Source organism: Notechis scutatus, chromosome 3 (assembly GCF_049901735.1).
Source record: "Notechis scutatus isolate UNSWTSFEM ecotype Mainland chromosome 3, rNotScu1.2, whole genome shotgun sequence".
Lineage (NCBI taxonomy): Eukaryota > Metazoa > Chordata > Lepidosauria > Squamata > Elapidae > Notechis > Notechis scutatus.
The window spans coordinates 209,779,498-209,792,654 of NC_142011.1; the positions used below are offsets into that span (position 1 = coordinate 209,779,498).

A 13,157-nucleotide genomic window follows, 5' to 3' on the forward strand; every position below is an offset into this window, starting at 1 on the left:
ATGTGATCAAAATTCAGGCGCTTGGCAAGTGACTCGTATTTACGACGGGTGCAGCGTCCCGGGGGGAGGGGTCACGTGGTCCCCTTTTGCGACCCTTCTGACCAGCAAAGTCAAGGGGGAGGCCAGATTCGCTTAAGAACCATGTGACTTACTTAACGTCTGGAGTGATTCACTTTAACAACCGGGGCAAGAGAGTTCATAACATGGGACAAAACCCACAGCAACCGTCTTGCTTAGCAGCGGATGTTTTGGGCTCCCTTGTGGTCATAAGTCGAGGACTACCTTCAGCCCTTGTTTACGGCTTCCCACAACGCATTGAACGACTAGAGGACGCTGCTACTATGCTTTGTAAAGTAGATATAGGTGATCTTCGACTTACGGCCACAGCTGAGCCTAAAATATATGCTGCTGAGAGAGTTAAGTGAGCTTTGGCCTCGTTTTACGACCTTTCCTGCCACCATCATTAAGAAAGTCACTGCAGTTGTTCAGCGAGGAACCCGGTTGTTAAGTGAATCTGGTTTCCCCCCCATTGACTTTGCTTGTCAGCAGGTCGCAAAAGGGGATCACGCGATCCCGGGGACACTGAGACCGTCGTAAATACAAGTCAGTGGCCAACGGTCTGAATTTTGACCCCGCGACCACCAGGATGCTGAAAGGGTCATAAGTATGAAAAGTGGTCATAAATCGGATTTTTGGAACTTTGGGAGGTCACTAAATGAACCGTTGTAAGTTGAGGACTACCTGTAAAACACTTTTTGTGAAAACTGGAAGTTTCTATTGGTCTTCTGCAAAAGTGCGGCCCAGGGAACTCAGGGCTCGCTTTGCTTAACAACCGTGGCATTCATTGAACTACGGCAGGGTTTGTTTTATGACGGAGGGGCTCTTGTAGTGACTGGTGCAGTGGTGGGATTCAAAAAATTTTACGAGTGGTTCTGTCGGCGTGGTTTGGTGGGTGTGGCATGGCTTGGTGGGCATGGCTTGTGAGTGTGGTATGCTTGGTGGGTGTGGCATGGCTTGGTGGGTGTGGCATGGTGGGCATGACAGGGGAAGGTTACTGCAAAATCCCCCTTCCCTCCCCACCCCACTGACCTGCTTTCCAGCTCCGTTCTCCTGTGCAGGGCAACCAAAGGAGACCCAGCCGATCAGCTGGGACTCAATGGGAGGCAGAGAAGAGATGGGGCTGGCGGGCCAGTCAGAGGGGGGGATCGGCCGGTTCTCCAAACCACTCAAAAGTTCCACTACCAGAACTGGTCCAAACTGGCTGAATCCCACCTCTGGACTGGTGCAAAACAGCGTCATAAAATCAACCTGTTGACATCACGACATATGATTGAGATTGAGATTGAGAGCGACAACCATCACGACATATGATTGAGACTCCGTGATGGTTGTCGCTCTCCAATCTTAATGACTGGTGGGGGGTGGGGGGGGGACAGGATGGTTCTGCACACACAAATGGCCACCACTCACACAACTGGAGTCATGCACTTGTGCTCCTCTGCCTGCTGTGTGTGCAAGGTGGAACCGCACGTACGTGCCCGGGCTTGCCCGCCAGTTCTGTGGCTGGGGTCTCAGCTTGTAGTGGGCCACGGCCTGGGGGTTGGGAACCCATGTGCTTTGAAATTCAGCTGCCATCATGTATGTCAAGGACTAACCAGAGTGTCAAGGTATTGAGATTTAAGAACTGACCAGCTGTTGTAAGGCTGATGAACTCAGCATGGTTATTGCCGCTTGAAGACTGAGGGTGGGTCCCACAGGGTTTTACCACTTTAAGAAGCTGTCTATATATATATATGAGGCCATGAGAGGGAGTACCTCTCTCTCCTTGTGTTCTATCTCCATTGTGGTTCTCCAGTGCAGAGTAAAGAAGATTGAATGCTTGCCAGATATTTGCCTACCACGTGTATGTATGTATATAGTAGTCTTGTATATAAACCATTGTTAAAAGACAAAAAAGACTCTGTGTGTGCTGTGTTTTGCTCCTGGGTTGTCTCAGAATAGTAGTCACACTGCAAACACTCTGACGCAGAGATGAACCTGTGAAAAGAACCAGGAAGCATCGATAAAGGAGAATATGGGTTGAAATGAGGGGTCCTTGTGGCTCTCTGAGCTTGGTGGTTTTCTTGCAGACGTTTCATGACCCATCTAGGTAACCACATCGGTTTGCCAGGGGGAGGAGGAGAAGTGTGGGGTCCTTTGTTGCTTTCTGAGCTTGTTTGTTTTCTTGTAGACGTTTCATGACCAACTAGGGAACGCCATCACTGCTACTAAGGAGCGGGGTTTGCTGAGAGCAAGCACCGGGCCCCAAGTGATTCAGCTTTGGAATGAGTTACCACAGGCTGGATCATAACCAAGATTTATTCTTCAGGCTACCCTGAAGCCAATTATTATTATTTCCTTGAGAAGATCCGTTTTGCAGAGCTTGGCCAGGGCCTTCCTGCCCACCCAGGCGTCCGCCCTCTGCCTCTGCCAACCCCTTTCTGCCCAGAAGCGGACCTGTGGGGAGGGGGTGCTGCTTCTGCTTCCAGCTCAGGGCCTCCAGGTGCCCCCCGCCTCTTGTCCACACCGCAGACCAGCACCTGCCCCCGCTATGTGGCTCTCTCCACCATTTGCACAACAGCCCGTAGCGTTCTGCGACAGCAGCTATCAAAGTTGGGAGGGCGAGTAAATGCGGGCCTGGGGACAGTCCTTGCCGCCACCCTGCTGCTACCTCTGCCCCTTGCAAAGGACCAGCCCACCCTGATCTGTCAGGGGCAGCAGCTTCCTGCTGCTGGCGAGGCACCGATTCTCCTGCGCACACCTGGCCACATGCTCAGGTGTGGCTCTCTTCGCCCGGGGAACTAGCTCCGTCTTCGCAGCCTGTCCCAGAAAACTGGGTTGCTTTCCCACCATCTCCCCTTCCTTCCTGCGCCGGAGAGGCTCCTCCCGCTTCTTCTCCGGACAGGCTGGGGCTTTCAGGGGGGCTCTAGCCAGGCCCCCCCCTTTTTGGTCCCCGTGACTCGTGGAGACCCGGGGCTTCCTCTCCAGCGCCTGCTGCAGGGTGGCCTGGAGCGCCTTCTCCCGCTCGGCGATCTTGGCTTCCCGCAGCGACCGTCGCTCAAAGGCCTCCACGATGCGGGGCACCCGGTTTTCGGCCTGCAGCCGGGCGGCCACTTGCTCGGCAGAGAGGTCTGGCCCTTCCTGGGTGGTGGACACCAGCTGGACGCGGGGTCGCTGCCGTTCGCAGAAGAGGCAGGAGCAGGTGGCCGGGGAGGTGCTGGTGTCGTCACAGGGCAAGAGGCGGGTGGTTGGCTGTAGGGAGGGAGCAAAGGAGGAGAGGTTGCAGGACGCTGCCCCGGGGTTTGCAAATCCTGGGGGAGAAGTGGGCATCCCTTTGGGGGGGGGGTGCTTTGCGATGCCATCTCTCTCCTTAGGATGGCATCTCTTAATTCGGGGTCAGAAAAACTCTCTCTTGGCACCTGAACCCGATTCCCAGTCCCTGCGTGGGAGCACCAATCTGTGTTGTGGCTTGAGAGTGGCCAGCAAAGTTGGCGGCAGATTTGGACAATGAGGAAGTTGCGGAGGAACCTGGACCAGTCCTGGAGTCTGGGGAAGACTCTGACGAGGGCTCTGCGTCAGAGACAGAGATGGGGCCAGGACCGTCTGACTGTTATCAGCTGCCTTTGGAGTTGGAGGTCAGTAGGGAAGAAGAACAGCTGGAGCCTGTTCCCAGTGTGGTCATGCACAGAGCTGCCAGAAGAAGGGAACAATTAAGGAACAAGGGTCAACTCGGGAGTAAAGGCTCAGGTGGACGTTAAATGGCCCCTCCCAGAGGGAATAAAAGAGGAGCAAATGGGGAGTGGGGTTTTGCAGGCGACAAATTAGTTCATCCCTGCATGCTTGCCAAGTATTGTGGCGTCTGAAAGATATCGGCCTGGCAGTTCTCCAAGCCTGATAAAGGTCTGTAATTGGGAACTGTTGGCCAGGACTTTGCTGGAGAGGAAACGCATTGTAAATTAAATAAAAAGGGTTTATCGGGACGAGGACTTGGTTTCGTGCTGTTGGGGAAACCTTGGTCAGAACACCCTGGCTTTCTTGGCAGCCAATTCTTTCCGACACTCCATAGGAATCTCTTACAGGTGGTTCTCGACTTACGACCACAACTGAACTGAAACATTTCCATTGGTAAGTGAGACAGATGTTAAGTGAGCTTTGCTCCATCTTATGATCTTTCTTGCCACCGTCATTAAGAGAATCCCTTCAATTGTTAAATTAATAACACTGGTCGTTAAGTGAATCTGGCTTCTCCCCCATCAGGTCGCAAAAGGGGAATCGCATGACCTTGGGACCCTGCGACCGTCATAAGTATGAGCCAGTTGCCAAGCGGCTGAATTTGGATCAGGTGACCGCGCGGGATGCCGCAACGGTCGTAAGTCGTAAGTCACTTTTTATCAGCGCTGTTATAACTTTGAAGGGTCACTAAATGGGCCGTTGCAAGTCGAGGACCACCTGTAGATGGAGATCCACCGTCATTTGTTGCAGGGACCCCGGAGCCAAGAACGCCCCCCCCCTACCCAGAGGGAAGCCCCCTTCCAGGAGAGAAAGCCCCCCCCTTCCACTCTGGAGTCACTTCCGCGCTAAATCGTGCCGTCACATGGTCAACACTCAGACACCCCGGTTTCCTCTGAAGTTCCAGGTACCAGAGGTGGGCTGTTATCGGTTCTCACCGGTTCATGCGAACCGGTAGCTAGTTTTGTTAGCTTTAAAGACTGGTTCAACAAACCGGCAAATCCCAACCCTGGCTGGCCCCGCCCAACTCTCTGAGCCCCTCCCAGGAGTCTCCATGTGGCCTACTTTGGATGCCAGGTAAGTGCAGCTCCTGCGTGGAGGCTCAGGGAGGGGGGAGAAATGGGCCCGATTTTGGCCTTCACAGCAGGGGTCACCAACCTCTTGAACCTCAGGGACCATCAAACTCATCCTTTTAAATCCTGTGGACCAGAGACCCTGGGAAAATCCCCCAAAAAGTCTGCAGGAAAATTCCCCACCCCATTTTCCTACTGATCGATCGTTCTTTAGTTGGGATTGCAGGATACCGTCTCCAGTTCCGTTCTCAGGGGCAGAGAGAGAGAGAGAGACTTTTGGCTTCATGCAAGGAAAGCAGCAGAAGCAGCAAAAGTCTTTCTTTCTCTCCTCCAATTTCCATCAGAAATGAGTCTTTGTGTGACTTATTGCGCCGGCACAGCCTCTTGGAGCAGGAGGCCTTGCAGGGTCCCAGAGACTCATTTCTGGCAGAGTTTGGGGGAGAGAAAGAAAGACTTTGGCTGCTTTCCTTGCGTGCAGCCAAAAGCGGAAGAAGAAAGAAGCGGAAAGAAGCAGCCCAGGCCAGGCGCGTGAGGCGAGTGGGGCAAGTTCCCCCCCTCCCCCCTTCCCTCCCTTCCCCTCACTTCCTCGTGTTGTGCGCAATGCAAGCGACACAAGCCTTGTGTTCCCACAGGCCATGTGGGCGGTGCAGCCTTGTTCCCGTGCAGCCTGGATTAATTGCTTTGGGGGCGATATTTCTCTGCAGACCCCCAAAACTTTCTCACCGACCACCAGTGCTCGCCAGTTGGCAACCACTGCTCCAGAGAGCCTCTGGAGCCTGGGGAGAGCAAAAACACCCCCCTCGCCGCCTCCATGGTGCAGGAGACTGACTAGCCCATGCCCACGCTGGCCACACGCACCCACCCAGCCCACCCCTGACAGGATCCCTCACCGGAGGAGGCTTGGGAGTTTCTTCGTGGCGGCTTTTCCTCGGGTGCCTGGCCTCAGCAGGGACCTCCTGATTCTGGTGGTCTCCGGCGGCCTCCGGGGCCCTGGGCCGCATCTCCCCTTTCCTGTGTGCTGGGCAACCATAGACAGGCCGTTGCCCCCGGGCCCCTGGTCCTGCCCGGTTGGGGGCTCTGTGCTTCTCGTGCCAGCGATCGGGGCCTGGGTGGTGATCCAGGGGAGTTTGTTCCAGCCAGCGCTGCACCTTGGCAATCCGGTCGGGGACCTGCGGCTGGCCAGGTGGGCGCGGCCTCTCCTTTTGGGGGAAAGGCTGGTGCTGCCGCCCTCCTCCTCCTGCAGTGGAGCCCAGACGCCCCCCTTGCCCACTGGCTTGTCCTGATTAAAAGCCTGGCATGCTCGGCAGCGCTGGACGTGGCTGATGCGGCACTGCGGCAGGATCCTGGCCGAGCTGCTGGCGCTTGTGGAGAGCCGGCTGCCCTCCTGCTGGCGGGAGAGACCACCTGAAGCCTTGCCTTTGCCCACCACTCTGTGCCTGGGGCATCTTAGCCAGCGCTTGCACCCAGGGTCATAATTATCACGCGAACTATCGACCTGCTCCGTTGCCAGGTTTCCATGGGCCGCCACCCGTCGGGGATTCTGTCCACCAGGTTTTGGGTGGTGGCTGGCGGGTCCGTTCTGGGCAGCCCTCCAGACCACATTGGAGCTGGGAGTCTCTTCCTGGGCACCCTCCGTGTCCGAGAGGCGGGCGGTGTCGCTCGCCCAAGCTTTGAGCTTTTCCGAGAAGAAGGTGTCCAGCTTTTCTGCAGCGTTGTGGCGGAAGAGGGAGGATCGCTCGATGCCCAGGCTGGGCGAGGAACGCACATGAGGGCAACAGGGTGGTTGGCGGCCCTCTGCCCCCTTCTTGGGCTTCCCACCGGGATCTCGGTAAACCAGGCGGTGGCCGCGGGGATCAGCGCCGTACTTGGTGCCAGCTGGGCTGGAGTTGCCAAGGCTGAGGTCTCGGATGGACCTGGAGAGATCTGAAAGCAAGTCAAGCAGAGACCCAACGTCATTGCGCAATCTTCTTTGGGCGAGTTGGCCACGGATGCTCAGGGGTCCCCAGGTGGGTTGGGCTGCTGTGCCAGCTGGGAATGAGGGTCTCCAAGGGGCCATCAAGGGCTCTTCCTGGAAGCTCCCTCCGCTCTTCATCCCTTTATTTATTAAGAAGATTTGTATGGCCGCCCAACTCATTCACGAGGACTCCTGGGCAGAAATAGAACCCCAAATGTAAAGCCCATTAACCTCCTCCCACCTCTGGCCACACAGTCATCGCAAAGACTTTGTGGGCTCCATGTCACTCCTGGCGGGCCCCACACACTGGTCAAGCCCTGCCTCCTTCAGGCCTGTTTGGAAGAGGGTCAAGGTGGTGGCCATCTTATCTCCTAGCACTGCTAGCACTGGTGACGTTACCTAGCTGGGTAATGAAAGGTCTGCAAGAAAACAAGCAAGCTCAGAGAGCACCAAAGAGAAGGAAGGGAGGGAAAGGAAAGGAAAAGGAAGGAGAGGAAAGGAAAGGAAGAACAGAAGGGAAGGGAAGGAAAGGGAAGGGAAGGAAAGGAAAGGAAAGGAAAGGAAAGGAAAGGAAAGGAAAGGAAAGGAAAGGAAGGAAGGAAAGGAAGGAGAGGAAAGGAAAGGAAGAACAGAAGGGAAGGGAAAGGAAGGGAAGGAAAGGTAAGGAAAGGAAAGGAAAGGAAAAGGAAGGAGAGGAAAGGATAGGAAAGGAAAGGAAAGGAAAGGAAAGGAAGGAAGGAAAGAGATGGAGGGAGGGATTAGACATCCCTGATGATGTTACCTAGTTGGGTAATGAAACGTCTACAAGAAAACAACCAAGCTCAGAGAGCATTAAGGGGAAGGAAGGAAGGAAGGAAGGAAGGAAGGAAGGAAGGAAGGAGAGGGAGGGAGGGAGGGAAGAAACATCCCTGATGATGTTACCTAGTTTGGTAATGAAACGTCTACAAGAAAACAACCAAGCTCAGAGAGCATTAAGGGGAAGGAAGGAAGGAAGGAAGGAAGGGAGGGAGGGAGGGGAGGGAGGGAGGGAGGAAGGAAGGAAGGAGAGGGAGGGAGGGAGGGGAGGGAGGAAGAAACATCCTGATGATGTTACCTAGTTTGGTAATGAAACGTCTACAAGAAAACAGCCAAGCTCAGAGAGCATTAAGGGAAGGAAGGAAGGAAGGAAGGAAGGAAGGAAGGAAGGAAGGAGGAGGGAGGGGAGGGAGGGAGGGAGGGAGGGAAGGAAGGAAGGAAGGAAGGAAGGAAGGAAGGAAGGGAGGGAGGGAGGGAGGGAGGGAGGGAGGGAGGGAGGGAGGAGGAAGGAAGGAAGGAGGGAGGGAGGGAGGGAGGGAGGGAAGAAACATCCCTGATGATGTTACCTAGTTTGGTAATGAAACGTCTACAAGAAAACAGCCAAGCTCAGAGAGCATTAAGGGGGAAGGAAGGAAGGAAGGAAGGAAGAAGGAAGGAAGGAAGGAAGAGGAGGAGGGAGGGAGGAGGAGGAGGAGAGAAGGAAGGAAGGAAGGAAGGAAGGAAGGAAGGAAGGAAGGAGGAGGGAGGGAGGGAGGGGAGGGAGGGAGGAAGGAAGGAAGGAGAGGGAGGGAGGGAGGGAGGGAGGAAGAAACATCCCTGATGATGTTACCTAGTTTGGTAATGAAACGTCTACAAGAAAACAACCAAGCTCAGAGAGCATTAAGGGAAGGAAGGAAGGAAGGAAGGAAGGAAGGAAGGGAAGGAAGGAAGGGAGGAAGGGAGGGAGGGAGGGAGGGAGGAGGGAGGGAGGGAGGAGGAAGGAAGGAAGGAGAGGAGGAGGGAGGGAGGGAGGAAGAAACATCCCTGATGATGTTACCTAGTTTGGTAATGAAACGCTCTACAAGAAAACAACCAAGCTCAGAGAGCATTAAGGGAAGGAAGGAAGGAAGGAAGGAAGGAAGGAAGGAAGGAAGGAAGGAAGGAAGGAAGGGAAGGAAGGAAGGAAGGAAGGGAGGGAGGAGGAGGAGGGAGGGAGGAAGGAAGGAAGGAGAGGGAGGGAGGGAGGGAGGGAGGGAAGAAACATCCCTGATGATGTTACCTAGTTTGGTAATGAAACGTCTACAAGAAAACAACCAAGCTCAGAGAGCACCCAGGAGCTCACAATCTTATCTCTGCAGGGATGATGTTCCACAGGGAGCGAGCCACCATGGAGAAGGCCCTTCTTCTGTATCTCACCAGATGGACTTCCCTCAGAGACAGGCCCATAACATTCTCTACTTCCCAGCTCCGGTGGGTAGACACCAACTGGAATTTACATGCTTAGGAGTCTTAGTTTCCACCACATCGTTGCTTCTGATTTCAACTCAACTCCTGTGAACTATCAAAGGAGGAACCTCCAAGGTTTCTTCTGGGATGTTGTTTGGACTTTCCTGGGGGTGCCAAGCGATTCCCCGTTCCGATACACCTGTTTCGATCCCTTGATCTGCCAAGGTCAGCTAAACTCTGCCCCCGCCCCCCTGCCTGATTAAGGAACAAACCATCATGGAAACCCTAACTTCATGTGTGAACTCATCACGGTACGTATCACATACACCACTGTGGTGGGTTGAGTTTGCCCATCGCACGTGGCTCTGATGCGCGAAGGCAGTGGGTTTCGAACTGAGCCCAAGTTTAAAATGGGTGGACTTCAACTCCCATAATTCTGGGCTAAGGAAAGGCAGTCAAACCACACTAGTTTAGGGAAGGGGTCTCCAGCCTTGGCCACTTTAAGACCGGTGGACTTCAACTCCCAGAATTCTGGGAGTTGAAGTCCACCAGTCTTAAAGTGGCCAAGGTGGCTGAGTTCTGGGAGTTGGAGTCCACCAGTCTAAGTGGCCAAGGTTGGCTGGGAGTTGAAGTCCACCAGTCTTAAAGTGGCCAAGGTTGGCTGAGGAATTCTGGGAGTTGGAGTCCACCAGTCTTAAAGTGGCCAAGGTTGGCTGAGGAATTCTGGGAGTTGGAGTCCACCAGTCTTAAAGTGGCCAAGGTTGGCTGAGGAATTCTGGGAGTTGGAGTCCACCAGTCTTAAAGTGGCCAAGGTTGGAGACCCCTGGTTTAGGGCAAGGTGTGAACCCAGGGGTGGGATTCTACTGGTTTGGCCTGGTTCAGATGTACCAGTTCTCTCCGATGAACCGGTTGTTACACCGTTTGAAGCCCACCCCTGCGTGAACCCAATGACTGACTAGTTCGGGCATTTGTGAGCTGTCCTTCAGGGCAGCCAGTCAAGCAGTAAATCACACCCTGGCACAAAAATAGTCCTTATAGGTAATTCTTAACTTAAAACCATCACGGGGGCCAGAATTTCCATGGCTAAGCACAGAGTCGTTGTTAAATGAGTTTTTAATTTTGTTTTTGTTGCTCTTGTTAAGCAAATCACAGATAAAATGATCTGGAGTAGGAAGTAACCTGGTTAAAGTCTGAGAGAAACTTAGATAACTTAGAACTACGCCGCCTACGGTCTGACTTAAGCTTAGTAAACAAACTTGTCTGCTACAATGTCCGACCTGTCAGCGACTACTTCAGCTTCCACCACAATAGCGCACGGGCAAACAATAGGTACAAATTCAAAGTAAACCGCTCCAAACTTGATTGCAGGAAATACAACTTCAGCAACAGAGTGGTCAATGCATGGAACTTGACTCCCTGACTCTGTTGTTACAGCCTCAAACCCCCAAAACTTTCACCTTAAACTGTCTACCGTGAACCTCGCCCCATTCCTAAGAGGTCTGTAACAGGCAGGTGTCAGGGCTCCAACAAATCCACCCCTGTTCAAATCCTCCGTCGCTAGCCGCATCTCTCAGAGAAAAGAACATTGATTTATTAGGAGTGGCCATGTCGGCATTACCTGGGTGCAGCCGACACTAAGATACATCATTCATTTCCCCCTTGATCCTGGTCTTCCTCCCACCCCCTGGATGTATATTCTCCAATGGGACCCATCCATAGCCAAGAGTCATCAAGCATGCTGCTCTCCAGTAATAATCTTGTGTGCCAACAGCTTCGGCTGCCTAGCAATTATCTGAAGCATTTAAGGAATGCACTACTTCCCCTACTCCCTTTCTGCTGGCAGCTAAAAAGACCAAAGGAGTATCTTTTGAGTTGACAGCATGTATAAGTGCACCAGCGTGCCCACCATCCCTGTCCTAATATTCCCTTTTATTTGTGCGCATTTATTATGTATATACCCAGTGGTGGGATTCACATCATTTAACAACCGGTTCTCTGCCCTAATGATTTCTTCCAACCACCAGTTCACCAAACTGCTCAGAAAGTTAGCAACCGGTTCTCCCAAACCGGTGCGAACTGGCTGAATCCCACCACTGCTTATACCTGTTTATACGTGTTATGTTTATATGCTATATTCATACTTATTCTTGTTTTCTCATACATGCTTGACAAACTAAAGAAAATATAAATAAATAAATAAAACCCCTCCTTAGTTTGCAGGGAGGGAGGGGAGAAGCGCATCCAGATTTGTTAGTCCTGACCGTCATGGTTTCATGAATCCTACCTCGCAGGGCTGGCGTGATCGCTTGCTTGGCTTCTGAGCCCAGCCTAGGAGGGGCAACTGCTATGACCTCCTTCAACACCCCCCCCTCAAAAAAGCCAACGGGTCAGGGGTGGGGCTGCTGGGGGGGTTCGCAGGGGTTCGGGAGAACCCCTAGCTCAGATTCTGTGCAGTTTGGCCCCGCCCACCCTGCCCTGCCCCTCCCAGGACTCCCCACGTGGCCCATTTTGGATCCCAGGTAAGTACAGGGCCCCCATGGAGGCTCAGGAGGACCGGAAATGGGCCTGTTTCCGGCGTCCAGAGAGTCTCCGGAGTCCGGGGAGGCTGTTTTCATCTTCCCGGAGGCTCGAGGAAAGCCTCAGGAGTCTGGGGAGGGTGAAAATGCCCCCCCCCCGGTACCGTGGTGCAGGAGGCCGACTAGGCCACACCCACCCAGCCACCGGGCAGAGAACTCCTTGCTAAAATGTTTGAAGCCCACCCCTGCAATGGCTGCTTTAAAGCAATGGGCACCTGGCGTAAAGGTGTCCCCCACCTACCAGAAATGATGGACGAGGTCGAAATCTCGCACTCCCTCCATGGCCTGCTGGCCTCGTGGATGAAGTCAGGATCCGTCTCCCACTCCTCCTCTTCCTTGGCCCCGTAGGGGAGATGCCCACCCGAGGGGGCAGCCAGCTGGTCTTGCCTGCTCCTGAATGGGCCAGGGGACTGAGGAGCCCTGGGGCGCCCCGGGTGGGCCATGGGGAATGGCCAAGAAGCCCCAGCACCCGCGAAGAGCTCCAAGGTGGGGGGGAACGACCCGGCCGCTGCCCTCCTCCCAGCCTGCCACTGAGCACTGTGATGTCACCGCCGTGTCACGCTGGGTTCTCTTCTTCCTCTTCCACAGGGCAAGGCTGGCATTCTTTGGGGCAGCGGTGCCCGAGCTGGCACCCCCTTGGTTTTTGCTGGCCTACCAGGTGCAGAATCTCTACCTGGCTGGGGACGGTCGGAGGAAGTCATCCAACAGGTCTGGTGGGTGCCAATTTGAGGGCAGCAGGTGACCCCAGATTTCCACGCAGTCAGCAGGGGTTGGGATGCTCCCGGTTTGGCCCGGTTCTATAGAACCGGTAGCTCTGAAGAGCAGAGTTTGCTCTGTTTGGCCCAGCCGCTCGCCGGAGCTCTTGGCTGTCCTTTATTTCCTGCTTTTTCAAGCTTTTGCGCGGCACGGCTGAGGTTGGGAAAGCAGGAAAGAAGAGGATTTTTCAAAAGCTGTAGTGTCCTTGGTACCCTCTGAGCTTGGTTGTGGGGGCAGGAGGAGAAAGAAGAGGAGGAGGAGGAGGAGAATGTAGGGTCCTTAGGGCTGAGCTGGGTTGCGTTCTTGCAGACGTTTCATCACCCAACTAGGTAACATCATCAGTGCTAGAAGATACACACACCCCTCCCTTCTAGCACTGATGATGTTACCTAGTTGGGTGATGAAACGTCTGCAAGAAAACAGCCAGAGAGCACCAAGAACCCACAGTCCTCCTCCTCCTCTCCTCCTCCTCTCCACAAACCCTACTCCCTTCTAGCACTGATGATGTTATCTAGTTGGGTCATGAAACGTCTGGAAGAAGACAACCAAGCTCAGAGAGTACCAAGGACCCCACAGTCCCCCTCCTCCTCCTCTCCTCCTCTTCCCTTCCAACACTGATGTTACCTGATCAGGTAATGAAATGTTTGCAAGAAAACAACCAAGCTCAGAGAGCCATCAAGGATCCCCAATTAAAGAATAACTGCCTGAGGACCTGCTTGCTTTCATGACCTTCTGTTCTGTGGGGAAACTGCCTGGGTGTCCTTTCTAGGGCCTCACCCTCTGAGGGATTTGAGGGGTGCTGCTAGTCCT

At 54.0% G+C, this 13,157-nt stretch overlaps 1 protein-coding gene across 1 annotated transcript; it reads right to left on the bottom strand.

Moving 5' to 3' along the window:
• Positions 1–2,623: 2,623 nt before the first annotated feature.
• LOC148131589 (uncharacterized) lies at positions 2,624–12,034 on the bottom strand. The gene is made up of 4 exons (XM_087960093.1): positions 11,833–12,034; positions 5,990–6,764; positions 5,732–5,852; positions 2,624–3,291 (listed from the first exon to the last, which is right to left on the bottom strand). Exons 1-4 carry the CDS (start codon positions 12,032–12,034, stop codon positions 2,707–2,709), a joined length of 1,683 nt encoding a protein of 560 aa, XP_087816219.1. The 3' UTR covers positions 2,624–2,706.
• Between the last annotated feature and the right edge of the window lie 1,123 nt (positions 12,035–13,157).

Bases quoted from the DNA above. Each gene is read 5' to 3' on its own strand.
- LOC148131589 (XM_087960093.1), bottom strand. From the start codon at position 12,034: ATGGCCCACCCGGGGCGCCCCAGGGCTCCTCAGTCCCCTGGCCCATTC. The intron at 6,765-11,832 runs GTAGGTGGGGGA...ACTTGCTTTCAG, and splicing joins GACCTCGTCCATCATTTCTG to ATCTCTCCAGGTCCATCCGA. The intron at 5,853-5,989 runs GTGCAGCGCTGG...CCCAGCACACAG, and splicing joins TCCCCGACCGGATTGCCAAG to GAAAGGGGAGATGCGGCCCA.